General features: G+C 36.9%; 1 protein-coding gene across 1 annotated transcript in view; it reads left to right on the top strand.

Moving 5' to 3' along the window:
- CUBN (cubilin) overlaps positions 1 to 18,189 on the top strand; it is a 265,963-nt gene that overhangs the window by 57,953 nt on the left and 189,821 nt on the right. The window contains exons 23-27 of the mRNA XM_081553627.1: positions 10,214 to 10,406; positions 11,988 to 12,148; positions 12,582 to 12,763; positions 14,042 to 14,198; positions 15,560 to 15,747. Coding sequence (XP_081409753.1) covers positions 10,214 to 10,406; positions 11,988 to 12,148; positions 12,582 to 12,763; positions 14,042 to 14,198; positions 15,560 to 15,747 — 881 coding nt within the window. The remainder of the gene's footprint in view (positions 1 to 10,213; positions 10,407 to 11,987; positions 12,149 to 12,581; positions 12,764 to 14,041; positions 14,199 to 15,559; positions 15,748 to 18,189) is intronic.

The raw sequence follows: 18,189 nt of genomic DNA, 5'->3' as shown, positions 1-18,189 counted from the left end.
ACTTGTTTCTTCTCAGAGCATCTGACCATGATTCTTCCTTTCAGGCTGCCTTCTAGTAGTTCAAGTTCTGTTTTGGAAACATGGCTTTAGATTTCTTCAGGATCCCAACTGTGAGAAAGCTATACACCTTTCTCTCCTGTGGGTCCCACTCTCAAGACAGTTTATTATATAGCTCCAGTACCTGGGAAATTGAATCCCTGGCAATTCCAGTAGGTTACATTATATGATTGACATATTTACTGGACTTCGTTCAGATTTTTAACATCCACTGACCGAAACTGGCTTCTCAAGAAATTCTAGTACGCACACAATTTTCCATACTCCTGTGGTTTTATCTGCCTCATATATTTGGCCCAAACCACAGCTGAATATTAGATTCGGATTTGGAGCAAATCACTTGAACTCTCTGGGCCATATTCTTTTCATCTGTAAAATTAGGGGATTGGATTTGATGATCTTTGGGATGTCTTCTGCCTTTAATCAACTGTGAACACAAGTTTAATTTGCTGCATGAATAAACTAGCTATAACTTAGATAACAAACATGCAGGTGGGACCTCCTAAAATATTATGGAAATCTTTGTAACAGCTCGCAATGTCTCTGCAGTGACTAACACAGGTCTGCTAAAAATCACACTGGCTTGTAAAGCAGTATCTAGTGCAATGGGGGTAATCTGCCAGGGAGGATGATACATTTTAATTGAGAAAGATAAGAGATAGATAAAAGAAGGTTGTGAAAAAGGAAAGAAGCCTGCTGGACAGAACAGGAAACTGATAAACAAAGGGAAACACAGAAGAGACAGGTGAGGAAAGAGAAGGGTGTCCTGGGGTGGTTAACTCTGCAGACTCTAGTTGGCCTCCCTGTGGGGTAATCACTACCTTGGCTGTTGCATCCAGACAGGGCTGAAATCACAGACAAGAAAGGGCTGGCTTTCTGTCCCTTGGCTGAGCCTGACTGAGCCTGGCTGGTCGCTGTGTGCCTGCCTTTTGCTGGATGATTTCATCGGTCTGACTCCCACAGGCAAATATTCTAAACAGCAACCTGATGATTGTATCCAGGAAGCCATATGGCCCCCTCATCTTACCATTTGGAGCCCGTCTCAGTTTCCCATAGATAAGGGTGTGTGTGATTGGCTCTCATGAATTGTTGAGGGGCCCCCGCAGGACTGCTCAGGGAAGGGCTCGACTCAGGAGACTGACCTGGGGGTCCAGGCAGTCAGAGTCTGAGTGAGCTGCCCACCTGGAAACAGCAAGGTGGTAGGGTACTTTCTTTTCAACTATCATATTATTTTTGATGTTGTCTGCAGGGTACAACAGTACCAGAGAGAAGTGTCAATGGAAGCTCAGTTTGTGGTCTTCATCTTATTTATTGCTTTAGCAAAAGTTATTTTTAGAGCAATCACAGTCATGATGGTGTTGGGTTGTTGGCTTTTAGTCCCTCGGCACTACAGGTGTGAATTTCTCTGTTCAAGTCTTTCCTGTCTTCATCTGATAAAAGTTAAATTTCCTGACTTGAATCCAGTTACTTTCCCATCTGTAGTTCGTACCATGGGGCTATGATGTCAGCCCCTAAGTATGTGTTTGGGCGGAAAGAGATTGACTTCTGGTCATTACTTTGACTCCTTCTCTCAGCACTGTTTCTGCCTCCATCCAGATGTGCCTGGGGTAAGAGAGACAAAGAACTAACAAGAAAATGTGGATAGAAACTCTTAAGGATATCTTAGCAACTGATTTATGAAACTGGATTTTAAATGTTTGCTAATTTAAAGCACAAAATATTTTAATTCTGAGAGAATATAATTGATTAGTAAACTTTAATTTTTAAACTATAATTTTATTTTCTGTTAACATCTACTGTATATACATTAATATGATCCTATTGAGAGGACTTTAAAAGGATTTAAGAAGAGAGAAATGTACCTGACACACTTTCTACTTTAACATTAGATGAAAGCTGTATAATGTCTAGTCTAGTGTTTTTCAAACATTGAAACAGTCATGATTCCTTAGTAGGTCATGATATTATCTTGTTAGATTGCTACCTACATTTGTTAAAAGTATGGAATAAATGGGAGATTGAGGTTGACATATATACATACTATATATAAAATAGACAATAGCACAGGGAATTTTACTCAGTACTCTGTAATGATCCATATGGGAAAAGAATCTAAGAAAAGGTGGATACATGTATATGCATAGTTGATTCACTTTGCGGGCGGGTGTTTAGTGCTGTTTTTCACCCACCAGCCTGGAATTGAGCACAGAAGAGGCATCTTAGAGTGAGAAGTCAAGAAATGATTAACAGAAGGGCAAACAAGGGTTTCTTTAGAAGACATGAATAGAGAGTATTCTGTTTCTGTTTTAAAACTTCAGTTCGGTAGAGCAGTGTCCTCAAACTTGAGCATTCATTGGAAACTTGAGGTAGGGTTTTCTTATTAAAAGTTCAGGTACCAGAGTGTGTGTTAGTTGCTCAGTCATGTATGACTCTTTGCAATCCCATGGACTGTAGCCCACCTGGCTCCTCTGTCCATGGAATTCTCCTGGCAGGATTACTGGAGTGGGTAGCCATGCCCTTCTCCAGGGAATCTTCCCAACCCAGGAATCGAACCCAGGTCTCCTGCATTGCAGGCAGATTCTTTACCCTCTGAGCCACCAGGGAATCTGAGTCACATACGTCTAGGGTACGTTTTTAGCAATCTATTCAGATGGTTCTAATGAAACATGGCAGTTCATCAGAGATTCTGAAAGTCACGTCTTAGGACATAAATTACTAGAGTTACAACTGAGATCTCATGGTGGATTGGGCTGTAACTCCTCATGATGGAAAGTATTTTCTATGATTTGGTGAAAGGATGGCTGAAGGTATAGTCAGAGCCTTGATTCTGGTCCCAACCTTGCTGCTAACTTGGAAAGCTTTGGGCAAGTCACAAGCCTCTCTGATTCTTTCTGTGTTTTCTGCTTTGAGATATTCAGATATTTTCCCTCTGGAAAAGGTTTTTTTAGTAAGTTTATTGATCTTTTAAAGATTTACTTTCTCATTGGTCAATATTTTCTAATATTTTTGTTGTGTGTATGGGTTTCCTACCACTCTCCAGCTCAGTAGATTTATCTTATTATTATTATTTTTTTTGAGATTTATTTTATTTTTTGGCTGTGATGGGTCTTTGTTGCTGCATGTGGGTTTTCTTCAGTTGCAGTGAGCAGGGGCTACTCTTTGTTGAGGTGTGTGGGCTTCTCACTACAGTGGCTTCTCATGTTGCAGAGCATGGCCTGCAGGTGCACAGGCTTCAGTAGTTGTGGCACATGGGCTCAATAGTTGCAACTCTCAGGCTCTGGAGCCAAGCTCTGTAGTTATGGTGCTCAGGCTTAGTTGCCCCACGCATGTGGGATTTTCCTGGACCAGGAATGGAACCTGTGTCCTTTGCATTGCAAGGTGGATTCTTAACCACTGGACCAGCAGGGAAGCCTGATTTATCTTATTTAATTGATTATATTTCTTAGTTCTTAGAATGAAAATGCTAAGTAACACATTTAATTGTGATATTCTTAGTTTCCTACTCACCTTCATTTTTATTATTTTTATAAGTCTTTACTGAATTTGTTACAGTACTGCTTCTGTTTTTTTATGTTTTTGGTTTTTGTCCTCGAAGCATGTGGTGTCTTAGCTTCCAACCCAGGAATAGAACCCCAACCTTCTGCTTTGGAAGGTGAAGTCCTAACCACTGGACCACCAAGGAAGTCCTCTTCATTTCTAAATTGACATTCCATGCTTAAAGAAACCAGGGATTTTAAAGAACAGGATTTGGAAAGGAAGGACTTGGATGTGAATTTTATCTTTGCTTTGTCTGAACTAAGTTATTTTCAGAGCTTAACCTCCTGGAGCCTCAGCTCCTTCATCTGCACCTTCATCTCTAAGAAGTGAAGGTTAGAATGTCGGGCTGTTTCATATAATTGGGGAAGATAAAATGAGACATTTTCTGTGAAAAGTTCATAATCTCTCTAAAGGGCCATGACTGTGCCAGATTTAAAATAGAATTACTGATATTCAAATACAATTTTATAATAGCTGCTTTAGTGATTCAGCTTGCATCCAAATACATTAGAATTGGTCATCTACATGGGAAAAGAAGTCATTACTGTGACCACCTAGCAGAAAATTGTAGGTGAATGTTAGATTTGGGTTAGGGAGACTTCTTTCCTAGTGGAGAAATGGAACCTGTAATTTTATCTTCTCTCAGGTCTTCATTTTGAGGATTGTTAAACCAAATATGCCAGTAGAAGCGGATGACAGTCCCAGGGCTAATTAGAAAATCTGAGGTCATAGGGATTCATGCAGACCCAGAAGTTTTTTAAATGATTTCAGAAAGCTCTGCCTATAAGGTTGCTCACGAATGTGACTGGCTAATCACATAAGTTTGATCTATGGTTCTGGATAAGACTCTTGAGAGTCCCTTGGACTGCAAGGAGATCCAACCAGTCAATCCTAAAGCAAATCAATCCTGAATATTCATTAGAAGAACTGATGCTGAAGCTGAAGCTTCAATACTTTGACCACCTGATGCAAAGGGCTCATTCATTAGAAAAAGACTCTGAAGGCAGGAGGAGAAGGGGATGACAGAGGATGACATGATTGAATGGCATCACTGACTCAGTGGACATGAGTTTGAGCAAGCTTCAGGAGATGGTGAAGGCCAGGGAAGCCTGGCGTGCTACAGTCCATGGGGTTGCGAAGAGTCAGACACGATTGAGCAACTAAACAACAAAATCACATTAGTTATCTCACAAGACAAAGCAGGGAGGTGGTAGAACAGCTACTTATAATCTAGGGTCTCCCTAGGAGAGACACTCTTCTAGACACAGGATCAATTTATCCTAGTCCTGTCACCCCAATCATATGCAATGATATCATCATTGCTTTTTGAATTGGAGGATTATCCATGTTTTGAATTTCCCCTTTGATAATGAACTGAATGCTATGTTACTAAAACTTATTTAAAAGTGCTTAGTAGAGGCAGACCTACATTGTCATTTTTAGAAAAATATGATTTTGTGATTTTATGGTCGTCCATGGAAGACATTTATATACTTTCTCTTTTCTTCCTTTACTTTTTTTTTTTGAAGTTGATCAGAAAGAAAGATGTGTGAGGCCTACTAATAGCTGTCTTTGATCTTCAGAGATGTGCTTTTTCACTGCTACTTCAGTTGAATATATTAGATAGAAGAAATCTACTTTTCTTCTTCATCAGTTCGTCAAAATTGTTAGACCATATTAAAAGGCAAACTGCCATTGGGTATAAATTTCCCTTTGGGTTCATAAGATATAAATAAAAGGCATTTTTCATGTTTGGATCTTGTGTTGATATAAGAAGCATCATGGCAATACGTGAATATCCTTTTATGGGAATATATTTAATTTTAATTATTTGTGCTTTATTGCAAAGCATAGTAGGAAGCCAAAGCCTAGCATATTCTCATTACACTGCTTATAAACATAAGCCTACTCATACTTCTCAATATCAATATTATTTTACAAAGAGCAGTTTACACTGTCATATGAACATTGTACATGTTTCAGTGTTAGGAAAAGCATTTACTAACCTTTTAAGGAACAGATAAGTTTAGAGAACCACTGTTTTTCTCTCTGTTAAATTACAGATATGAATCTCATAAAAACTAAAAATATTAACATTAATATTAAAGGTTAACATTTAATATTTATAGAAGGTGTACCTTCAAAATATTTTTGTTTCTCGGTTTTAACTTTCTTTGTTAAATGTTAGATATCTGAATTATTTATTGGATTTCCTTCAGAGAACTCAACTTGTCTTTGAACAGAACTTTCAACCTTTTAATAACCCATAGACTTTTATTTTGTAATTTCATGTAGTAAAATTCATTCACAGTTTTACCAAATGTGTATACCCATGTCATCACCACTCCATGCAAGATATAGAACACTTTTATCATCTCAGAAGGTGTCTCAGTGTCCCTTTATAGGGGCTTCCACATCCTCCATCTCGACGACTGCAGACCTTGTGCTTATCACTGTGTATTCATTTTGCCTACTCAGAAGGCAGATGTGAACGGGGACACACAGTGCATTCTTTTATGTCTGGCTTCTTACGTAAAGCATAATGCTTCTGAAATTTGTTCATGTCATCCAGTTTATAAGTAGTTCTTTTCATTGCTTAATAGTCTTCTATTGTAATGGATGTATCATAATTTGATATCCATTCACTTGTTTTTGGATAGTTGAATTGTTTCCAGTTTTTAGCTATTATGAAAAAAGCTGCTGTGAAATTGATGTATAAGTTTTTTGTGGACTTAGGTTATCAGTTCTCTTGGGTAAATTATAAGGGTAGAATTTCTAGGTCTTATAGTAATGCTGTGTTTAATTTTATGAGAAATTGCCAGCTATTTTTCCAAAGTGGTTATTTCACTTTATGTTCCCATCTGTAATGAAAGAGCATTCTACTTTCTCCACATTTTTGTCGATCCTTGGTATTGTCAATCTTTTCATTTTAGCCACCAATAGTTGTGCCTCATTATTGTTTTAATTTACATGTCCCTGATGACTAGTAGGACTGAGTACTTTTTTACATGCTTATTGGCAATTCATATATTTCTTTTGTGAAATGTCCATTGAAATCATCTTGTTCATTTTTGTTTATTATTGTCATATGTTATATATTCCACATACAATTATGTCTTTTGTCAGATAAATGTATAGCGCATATTGTCTTCCACTGTGTGCAGCTGGCCCTTTCTTTTTCTTAATGGTATTGTTTGAAGAGCAATAACCTAATATGTCCTTGTTTTCCCTTCATGGCTAGTGTTTCTTTTTTTTTATGTTACTTAAGAAATCTATGTCCACTAAAGTTGTGAGGATTTTCTGTGCATTCTTCTGCAAGTTTTTTGGTGTGAGGCTTTTACATTTATGTTTATGATCCATTTTGAGTTAATTTTCCTATGTAATGTGAATTATGTATTCAAGATTGTTTGTTTGCTTAGCAAATGATATTTAATCATTCAAGCACTATTTGTTGAAAAGATTGTCCTTTTAGCACTGAATTGCCTTTGCATTGTTGTTGAAAACTAATTGCCCCTGTATCTTTGGGTCAGCTTCTGGAATGGCTGTTCTATTCCATTGATCTATGTATCTTTCTCTATGACAATAGACTGTATTACTTAATATTATGTAATTTTATAGTTTATCTTAAGATCGGGAAGTGTAAATCATCCAGATTTTTCAAATTGTTTTGGTTAGCCTAGGCTTTTTATACTTCCATGTACAATTTTAGAATCATCTTTTCAATTTGAACTGAAGCAAAAGCAAACAAACAAAAAATACAAACTTGTTGGGAATTTGATTAAGATTGGATTGAATGAATATATAGATGAATCTTAGGACAAAGGACATCTTACAATGAGTCTTCCAATCCATTATCACATTTACTTGTCTATTCATATCTTTTGAAATATCTTTCAGCTATGTTTTAAAGTTTTCACTGTATAATTTTTGTTTCTTCCCATTAAATTTTCTGTCAAATGCTTTATGCTTTTTATGCAGTTGTAAATGGTATTTAAAATTTTATTTTCTGGTTATTTGAATAGTATTTGAAAATTAAATTGATTTTTGAATAATTATCTTGTATCCTATAACCTTATTAAACTCAGTTATTAGTTCCAGTATCTTTTAGTAGATTTCTTAGTGTATTTTACATAGGCAATTGATCATATCTGTAAAGACAATTTTATTTTTCCCTCTTCATTATCTGTTTGTCGCTCTCTCTTTGCCTTTTGCCATAACTGGGACCTTCTATAACACTGAATAGAAGGAGTGAGATTGGACATACTGGCCTTGCTGTTTATCTTGACAGGAAAGCACTTAGTCCTTTATTACCCAAGTATGATGTTAAGTTTGGGTTTTTCATAGATGCCCTCCTGTTGCTCTTTCCTGTCTTCTCTTTTGGTTTACAGAATATTTTTAGTATTCCATTTTATGTCCTTATTTAGCTTTTTAACGATATCTCTTTTTGTGTTTGCTCAAAGCCTAGCAATATGCATTCTGAATTAAATTCTTAAAGCTATCTGAATGTGGTATGGTCAGTGAGTCTGTGGTCAGTCTCTGAGTTCATCAGCTCAAGGAGACTGTTTCACAGCCTTTATTTAATGTTCATTTGATCCATGAATTTTTATCTTAGTAATACTCCTTACTGGGTCTGAAATACTTAATATACCACCTCTTCACACACAGCCCTGCTCCTGCTTTCCCCTGCTTTATCTCTGCCTTTTCCCTCCTCCTTTCCTTCTTCCCTTCCTCCGTTTCTTCCTTCCATTATTCTTTGTTTAGGAAATAAAATTATCCTATCTAAAAGGTTTATATGAATGATCTCATTTATTCCTCGTATTTATGCTGTGCGTTTCTTACACTTCTCTGTTCCATTTTAGAGTGTAGTGATGATCACTGTCATTTACTGAGCACATACTATGTTCAGTTCAGTTCAGTTGCTCAGTCATGTCTGACTCTTTGCAGCCCCATGGACTGCAGCATGACAGGACTCTCTGTCCATCACCAACTCCCAGAGTCTACTCAGACACATGTCCATTGAGTTGGTGATGCCATCCAACCATCTCATCCTCTGTTGTCCCCTTCTCCTCCCACCTTCAATCTTTCCCAGCATCAGGGTCTTTTCAAATGAGCCAGTTCTTCGCATCAGGTGGCCAAAGTATTGGAGTTTCAGCTTCAACATCAGTCCTTCCAATGAATATTCAGGACTGATTTCCTTTATGATGGACTGGTTGGATCTCCTTGCCGTCCAAGGGACTCTCAAGAGTCTTCTCTAACACCACAGTTCAAAAGCATTAATTTTTCAGTGCTCGGCTTTCTTTATAGTCCAACTCTCACATCCATACATGACTACTAGAAAAACCATAGCTTTGACTAGATGGACCTTTGTTAGCAAAGTAATGTCTCTGCTTTTTAATATGCTGTCTAGGTTGGTCATAACTTTTCTTCCAAGGAGCAAACATCTTTTAATTTCATGGCTGGAGTCACCATCTGCAGTGATTTTGGAGCCCCCCAAAAATAAAGTCTCTGTTTCCACTGTTTCCCCATCTATTTTCCATGAAGTGATGGGACCAGATGCCATGATCTTCGTTTTCTGAATGTTGAGCTTTAAGCCAACTTTTTCACTCTCCTCTTTCACTTTCATCAAGAGGCTCTTTAGTTCTTCTTCACTTTCTGCCATAAGTGTGGTGTCACCTGCATATCTGAGGTTATTGATATTTCTCCCGGCAATCTTGATTCAAGCTGTGCTTCATCCAGCCCAGCATTTCTCGTGATGTACTCTGCATATAAGTTAAGTGAGCAGGGTAACAATATACAGCCTTGAAGTACTCCTTTTTCTATTTGAAACCAGTCTGTTGTTCTATGTCCAGTTCTAGCTGTTGCTTCTTGACCTGCATACAGATTTCTCAGGAGGCAGGTCAGGTGGTCTGGTATTCCTATCTCTTTAAGAATTTTCCACAGTTTGTTGTGATCCACACAGTCAAAGGCTTTGGCATAGTCAGTAAAGCATGAACAATACCATATTCAAGTCCTTTAATTGTATTATCTCTGACCCTTGGGTGTATACTCAAAAATAGTTATGTCTCCACTTTTGAGATGAGGCCCAGAATGGTGAAGCAACTTGCCTAAGGTTGTATAGCTTGCTGGTATCTGAACTGGGCATTGATTCAGGGTCATTCCCATCCCTGGGTCTCATCTCCTATTCATCCCCATGTGGCTGAGTACCGGCTTTGTCATTTCTCATAAACGCATGCTTTGACAAAAACCATTTTGAAAGAAAGTTGAAAGAACTAAATTATCACTAAGCCTTCTGCTGTGATTTCTGTAGGTAAGCCTTGTTTTTAATGTTTATGATAATTTGCATGGATTAGAAAAAATTAAAGTACTTCCAAGAACCAAAAGTTGTGATTATATGTAACTACTTCCACCATATTGCTTAGGTTTACTATTAGTAATTGTTTTTGCCTTTGAGATTTCGAAAACTTTGTTTTGAAAGAAAGTCATTCTTTTAATATCCCAGAAAGGCATATTGAAAATCAAATATATTAGCATAAATTAATGAAGTGTATATAACTAAATGTCTTATAAATGTATTGTCTTGTAAATTATTTTTCCTCTTGGGATCTGTTTCTTTTTATAGCATGCTTGAACAACTATACAGAAGAATCTGGGACTTTCACTTCTCCAAACTTCCCCCGTTTTTACCCCAACAACTTGGAATGCATTTATAGGATCACAGTGGAAAGCAGCCAACAGATTGCATTACACTTCACAAACTTCTCCTTGGAGGATGCCATTGGTAGCACATGTGTAGCAGATTATGTGGAAATCAGGTAAGCACCTTTATTTCATCATAATCTTTTTTTTCTTATCTATTTTCACTTTTAATTTTTCTTGGAAAGGATAAGAAAAAAATATAGAAAATTTTCTGTGAAGTTCCTTTTTGTGCTCTTTCTTACAATATATAAAATTTGTCATTTGGAACCTGACCTAACAGTAGGAAAACAGAAAGGCTTGTGAATTTCAATGCAACACTTTTTTCTTTAATTCTTTAGTTCTTTGAAAGAATGGGTTTTTAAAAGTTATATTTGCAGTAAAGGTGAGTTAAGGTATATATTAATTTCTCCCTAGATCGCTATTGTTGTTTTAGTTGCTAAGTCATGTTCGACTCTTTTGCGACCCCATGGACTATAGCCCACTAGGCTTCTGTGTCCATGGGATTTCCAGATCGTTGCATCAAGTTAAATTAGACTAATGATTTGTTGCGCATCTGTGTTAAAGTTTTTATTCGGCATTTCAAAAGGCTATAATCTTATACTATTTTATAATAAATTTAGTTCTCTGATGTAAAGTAAGCTGCTGCTGCTGTTGCTAAGTCGCTTCAGTTGTGTCCAACTCTGTGCGACCCCATAGACGGCAGCCCACCAGGCTCCACCGTCCCTGGGATTCTCCAGGCAAGAACAGTGGAGTGGGTTGCCATTTCCTTCTCCAATGCATGAAAGTGAAAAGTGAAAGTGAAGTCTCTCGGTCATATCTGACTCTTCGTGACCCCATAGACTGCAGCCTACCAGGCTCCTCCGTCCATGGGATTTTCCAGGCAAGAGTACTGGAGTGTAAAGTAAGATACTTAAACAATAAATCACAATTCCCTGCTGTTGGGAAAGACTGACGGCAGGAGGAAAAGGGGGTGACAGAGGATGAGATGGTTGAATGGCATCCCCAATTCGATGCACATGAGTTTGAGCAGACATCGTGAAGGACAGGGAAGCCCGGCATGCTGCAGATCACGGGGCTGCAAAGAGTCAGACATTACTTAGCGATTGAACACTACCACCGTATAATGCTAAAATAAGATGATTTTCTTAATTATCAGCAATCATTGGTTGAGTGAATCTTTTTTTTAGGCTTGGAAAATACAGATTATAAACTATAGATAGTAAACTAGATTTAAGACCCCAAAAGTTCTCAGGGAAGCAAGTATTTTTAAAACTATACATAACTATGTCAAATATATTACATATTGAAGACTTTCAAGTTAGAAAAACATTCAAGTTTCTCTGTAAAATTAAGCCACATTTATTTATATTGTTAATAATTTTTGTTTCTTTATCTTTTGTTCTCTGACACATTTGCCAGATGCTTTATTTGAAAGGGAGAAGATTAAATACTTTTTCTCCATTTGTAATTGGTTATGTAAAATGTCATGTCAACAATAAATGATGGTGATTCTATATTGTTATTCACATGCTATTTAATAAAGTGAAAAACTGAAAACTTGCAATTGTTTTTAGAATATTTTTGAGAGAGGTTGACTGACAAATGGATCTGTTTTTGATCTCAAAGTTAATTAATGTTAAATGTTTATATTATAACCTAATAACCTAATAAATGATCACACCTATATTTTGTCACAGGAATGGAGGCTATGAAAATTCACCACTCCTGGGGCAATACTGTGGCTCAAATTCACCTCCAAGAATCATCTCCCACAGTAACAAGTTATGGTTAAAATTTAGGAGTGACTTCTTTGGCTCTGGACCTGGATTCTCGGCTTACTGGGATGGGTCCTTAACAGGTAAATGGCCAAGACTTGTCCTTTATTGGAGAGTCCAATCTAATTGGATTTTTCATTCTTGGATTGCTGTGCTCTTACCAATTCTTTTTTTTCTAGCTGTATTTTGTCAGTACTATTTGTAATAAACTTCAACATTGTGAATATTTCTGAATTAACTCTAGCTGTTTTGTTTTTGTTTTTTATTTTTGAAGGACATAGTAAGGGAAAATGTCATATTCCCAGGTATAGTTCATCAAGCTGGCCATCTTGGTTGGGAAAAGGAAAGTACATTGATGTGAATTGAGATTTTAGGCCAACTAGTCTTTGGTGATGCAGGGTTGTTTTGCAACTTGGTTTTTAAGGGGAGTGACAGTAGCACCAGTTTGATATAGACAAAAGAATCAGTTTTACAGAAAGAAAAGACTGTGTGTTATCCCCAGTCTTTCTTCCGCAGGTTGTGGGGGCAATCTCACCACGTCCACCGGCACGTTCACGTCCCCCAACTACCCAATGCCCTACTATCACAGCTCTGAGTGCTACTGGTGGCTGAAGGCCAGCCATGGCAGTCCGTTCCTGCTGGAGTTTGAAGACTTCCATTTGGAGTATCATCCAAACTGCAGTCAAGACTATCTGGCTGTATGTATGAAGTTTCACTTGTAGCTTTCACTGCTCCCATCTTGCCCAGTACACATCGATGCATCATTTTTTTATTTCTGAGATTCAGGAAAAGGGAACATTTAAACAATATCCACATTAAAATTTTAAACAAAATAAAAAATTAAAAGAAAATTTGATGAAAATACCTTTCTAGTACAGCATATATTAATGAATGGCTTGGTACAGTAAGTCTTTAAAATATATTGAATATAGACTGTTAAGATATGGTTAAAAATCTCCTGAAAGGGGTTATGAGATTTATCGTAGTTATTATCTACATGATTTCTATATATGTATTGAAAACTAACAATCTAGAGGACTGTATCAGAGGTTGAATTAAAGAATATAATTGAAGTCAATAAAGTAGGGCTTTTTACAGTACCAGTAAGCCACCGTCTCCATTAAATAACCATCTAAATAAAAAATGTGTTAAAGTGTCATAAATGATAAACTATGAAATAAAAAAGCAAGGAAGACTACTGATAATAGCTATGGTCTCAAAAACATGTAATAATCCTTTATTTCCAGTCTTTACATTTCAGGCTAGGTTCTCTCCCTTACTCTATTCACAGCTACAGCTTGAGTATATAGCTCAAGTTTCAGTTTAGTTCAGTTCAGTTCAGTCGCTCAGTCGTGTCTGACTCTTTGTGACCCCATGAATCGCGGCATGCCAGACCTCCCTGTCCATCACCAACTCCCGGAGTTTACCCAAACCCATGTCCATCAAGTCGGTGATGCCATACAACCATCTCATCCTCTGTCGTCCCCTTCTCCTCCTGCCCCCAATCCTTCCCAGCATCAGGGTCTTTTCCAATGAGTCAACTCTTCGCATGAGGTGGCCAAAGTATTGGAGTTTCAGCTTCAACATCAGTCCTTCCAGTGAACACCCAGGACTGATCTCGTTTAGGATGGCCTGGTTGGATCTCCTTGCTGTCCAAGGGACTCTCAAGAGTCTTCTCCAACATTTAAATACAATTTTATAAGATATTTTGATTCAGGGCTCTTCTTTTGTTATATCATTTTGTATTTCCTCCCCACTTCTCAAAAATTGCAGAGTCATTTAGATAATGTTTACAACCATAATCATCTGACATTTAAAATATTTTCTTGGAACTTCGTTGGTGGTCTAGTGATTAAAACTCTGTACTTCCATTGCAGGGGGCACAAGTTTGATCCCTGGTCAGGGAACTAAGATCTTGCATGCCTTGTGGCATGACCAAAAAACTAACAAACAAACAATAAAATGTTTTCTTAAAGGTATATGATGGATCAAGTACCAGCTCTCATCTGCTAACTCAGCTTTGTGGGAATGAGAAACCACCTGTCATCCGTTCCAGTGGAGACAGCATGTCTTTAAAACTGAGAACAGATGAAGGCCAGCAAGGAGGTGGCTTCCTGGTTAAATACCAGCAGAGTAAGTGTGTGTACTGGTTGCTCAGTGACTGCAGTGGGTCTTCAGTCTCTTGAATGAAGCAAATTGAGAGAAGTGTAACCCATTAGTTTGAGCAACTGAAATAAATCTTAGCTCCTTATGAAAAAGTTTAACTCTGTTTGATGGAGAAATGCTTACACACTGAGTGTAATGTCATGTAACTAACACATGTGGTAAGCTCAGAAACCTGGAATAAGAATTTGCTGAGATAGTCACAATTTAGATAGTCACAATTTAAAGATTGGTGTAACTGTTAAGCAGCTAATGGGTTTTCATTTGAATTAAACATGACAATCTTCTAATTGGGACATTATTCCATTTTACATAGTTATCCAACACTATTGTTTTTGTCTTCTATCTCATAAGGTAGTTAAATTTTATTGGGGGAAACTGTAGACCTCCATGACTTACAAATGGTGTCCCAGTCACCTGTCAAGAAGCAATGTAGGAGAAATGCATCTACAAACCACATTTTTCAGAGACAATTTTTCAATATATTTATTTTCCCATTCTCTTTTATTACACATCATACAATATGAAAAAGACTAGAGAAAAGGCATGCCTAGGCCCTCATTCAAGTCATTAAGTTTGGTGGAATTTGGCAGTGGCTCCCAAGACTAGCCATACGTAGAAGTGCCTAGTATGGTTGGGTCTGTTGAAAACTCAGCTAAAGAAAATGCCACCACTGAATTGAAGACTTTTTTTTTCAAAATTTAGTGTTTTCATTTCTTCTTCAAATCTTTTACATTGCTTCTATTCAATTGAATCTTCCTGATGACTAACTAGAGGAATAACAGAGTCTTTATTATGAATTTCATGCTGACTTTTGCATGTTGAACAAAGCCATGTTGTTTATCATTTTTAGCACTCACATAGGACTTTGTGTTTCTAAACTGTTGAATTTAAAGGTCAAGATTTCTGTCTCTTCCAAATGCTAAAGTTAGAAAAACAGAAGCATAGAATGTTTAATACACTTTTCTAAACAAACAAATTAGACTGATGTGTGAGTCAGGCTATGCTATTCTGCTGTGCACCAATTCACAGGAACATGATGCCAATTTTAACAAAGGTAATTTTCATGACACTTTAAAGTTTATGAATTCATTTAAATATTATTTCATATTTGTTCTAAATGGAGACCATCTCCATATAAAAATGCTGCACCAACTACCTGTGTATGTATGCATCTATTTATGTGTATGTGTGTGTGTGTGTGTGTTTGTGTACACCACATACATATGTTTCTTTTTAACATAGATGTTTTCCCATAGAAAAATCACATACATCTTGGGGCAATTATGATATGTATGATAGTGTTTAACAGTCATTGTTATTTTTCCCAGCATGTGATAACGTGGTAATTGTGAATCAAACCTATGGCATCTTAGAGAGTATACATTATCCAAATCCCTATTCTGTCAACCAGCGTTGCAACTGGACCATCCAAGCAACAACTGGAAACACTGTGAATTATACGTTTTTAGCATTTGAATTGGAATATTACACAAACTGCTCCACTGACTATTTAGAGGTATGTATTCTGAAGCTAAATAATCACTGCATTTTCTGTTCAAGTTAGCAAGCCAAGGTAAGTTATCATGCTTTGCAGAACCAAACCATTCACCCTGTCCTACATGGCTGTAATACGCTGACTATACATGGTATTTGAACAGATGTGTTTCATGTCTCTTTCATTGCATCATCTTAATAATGAGGGTATTTAATCCATTAAATTATATCCACAAATAACTATCTGTGTTTTAAGGTTTCATTGTAACTTCTGGACTGAGTAACCTCATCTTACCTAAATAATGCAGAAGTAGAAGAACAACTTCTGGTTTTTGTTGGTTATTTTTTGTTTGTTCTTATTTATAAAGAGAGATCAGAAAGTATTTAAATATCATGACTTTAATACCTAATTAAGCTAATACTGAGAATCATGATTTTGATTCTTGTGTTTTATTTTTAAACCTGAGTTCATTTCAGTTAATTTTTCTCTCTGTAAAATAGAAGTTTCTGTTTGTTATAATAATGACCACAAAAACATTTATTGAACTTTCTGTATACAGTGCTATGCAATGAAAGTTGCTGGAAAATTAGGTACCTCCAAATAGAAGGCAATCTGCTACTTTTATGATAAGATATTTTATTTACCAAAGCTTTTTTGCTGATTTGAATATGCAACTTTGTGGAGGTATAGATTGAAAAGTTAGGTGGTTACTTATCTTACTTTATTAATGTAATTATATAATCATATATAAAATTATTTTATAAGCCATTGTATTGATTTAGAATGTTAGTTTCCACTTTCATAAAAAAGTTGTACTCAGACTGTTTACATGTATTTTGACATCTAGTTTTCATCATTAATAAAATCACTTTTGAGTCGCTTAACACATCATCTTTATCTCCATCTCCATGCTAGCATATAATACTTCTAATCCACATATAATGTTTTCACTAGAGATCTTTTCTAAGAGGCCAGTCCCCACTCTGATAACATTAGGACATTTCCTGTATCCCTTCTATCCACAACTTAATAACTGAGTCTTTTTCTCTTTAAGATGGACAGTGATTTTTGGAAGTCTTGCTTGCAAAGACTTTAACCAACCAGTGTGTGTAACTTTCAGGACATAGTCCCGGGGCGGGCAGTGGGAATCACAGAAAAAGCCTTTATCTTTGTAAAAGGGTTTTAACCCTCTTTTTAAGCAATTCTTTAAAATAAAAAAAAAAGAAAGCCAGCATTGATGGAGGTCATTTGAGATTATCATATCTTTTCCAAATAGCACTTTTGTTTTTCAAAGCAAAGAAGAGAAAGCCTCCTATACTTTGAGAGACTTTGCAAGGTGCTGAATATTAATGTATGGATTCCTTGCCTTTGAAGGATATTTTGGGGGGTTAAAAAAAAATCTTGCTTTATATTTAGAAAAACTCAATATTAGAGACATAGTAACCACAGTGTTTACCCACCAGAAAGTTATATTTACTAGTAGTCAAAGAAAACATGAGCCAACATGAAACAAACATTAAAAAAGCACACTGTTTATAATAGCCAGGACATGGCTATTGTTTATAAACGCAGCACTGTTTATAATAGCCAGGACATGGAAGCAACCTAGATGTCCATCAGCAGACGAATGGATAAGGAAGCTGTGGTACATATACACAATGGAATATTACTCAGCCATTAAAAAAATACATTTGAATTGGTTCTACTGAGATGGATGAAACTGGAGCCCATTATACAGAGTGAAGTAAGCCAGAAAGAAAAACAACGATGCAGTATACTAATGCATATATATGGAGTTTGAAAGATGGTAACGATAACCCTATATGTGAGACAGAATAAGAGACACAGATGCATAGAACAATTTTATGGACTCTGAGGGAGAAGGTGAGGGTGGGATGTTCTGGGAGGATAACATTGAAACATGTATATTATCATATGTGAAACAGAACACCATTCCATGTTTGATGCATGAGACAAGGGCTCAGGGCCGGGGCAATGGGATGGCCCAGAGGGATGGGATGGGGAGGGAGGTGGGTGGGGGGGTCCAGGAAGGGGAACACATGTAAACCCATGGCTGAGTCATGTCAATGTATGGCAAAAACTATTACAATATTGTAAAGTAATTAGCCCCCAACTAAAATAAATAAATTTATAAAAATAAATAAATAAATAAAATAAAATACACACACACACAAAAAAAGCACAGACTTGACAGAGATTTTAAAATCCCCTTTCCTTGATCTGTGGGCTTCCCTGATAGCTCAGCTGGTAAAGAATCTACCTGCAATGCAGGAGACCCTAGTTTGATTCCTGGGTCAAGAAGATTCGCTGGAGAAGGGATAGGCTATCTACTCCAGTATTCTTAGGCTTCCCTGGTGGCTCAGATGGTAAAGAATCCACCTGCAATATGGGAGACCTGGGTTCAATCCCTGGGTTGGGAAGATCTCCTGGAGAAGGGAATAG

This window comes from Giraffa tippelskirchi, chromosome 13, assembly GCF_054371585.1.
Source record: "Giraffa tippelskirchi isolate mGirTip1 chromosome 13, T2T-mGirTip1v1.2.pri, whole genome shotgun sequence".
In the NCBI taxonomy this organism is placed as follows: Eukaryota; Metazoa; Chordata; class Mammalia; order Artiodactyla; family Giraffidae; genus Giraffa; species Giraffa tippelskirchi.
The sequence above is the reverse complement of the archived record's forward strand: the minus strand, read 5'-3'. Positions and strand labels throughout refer to the sequence as shown.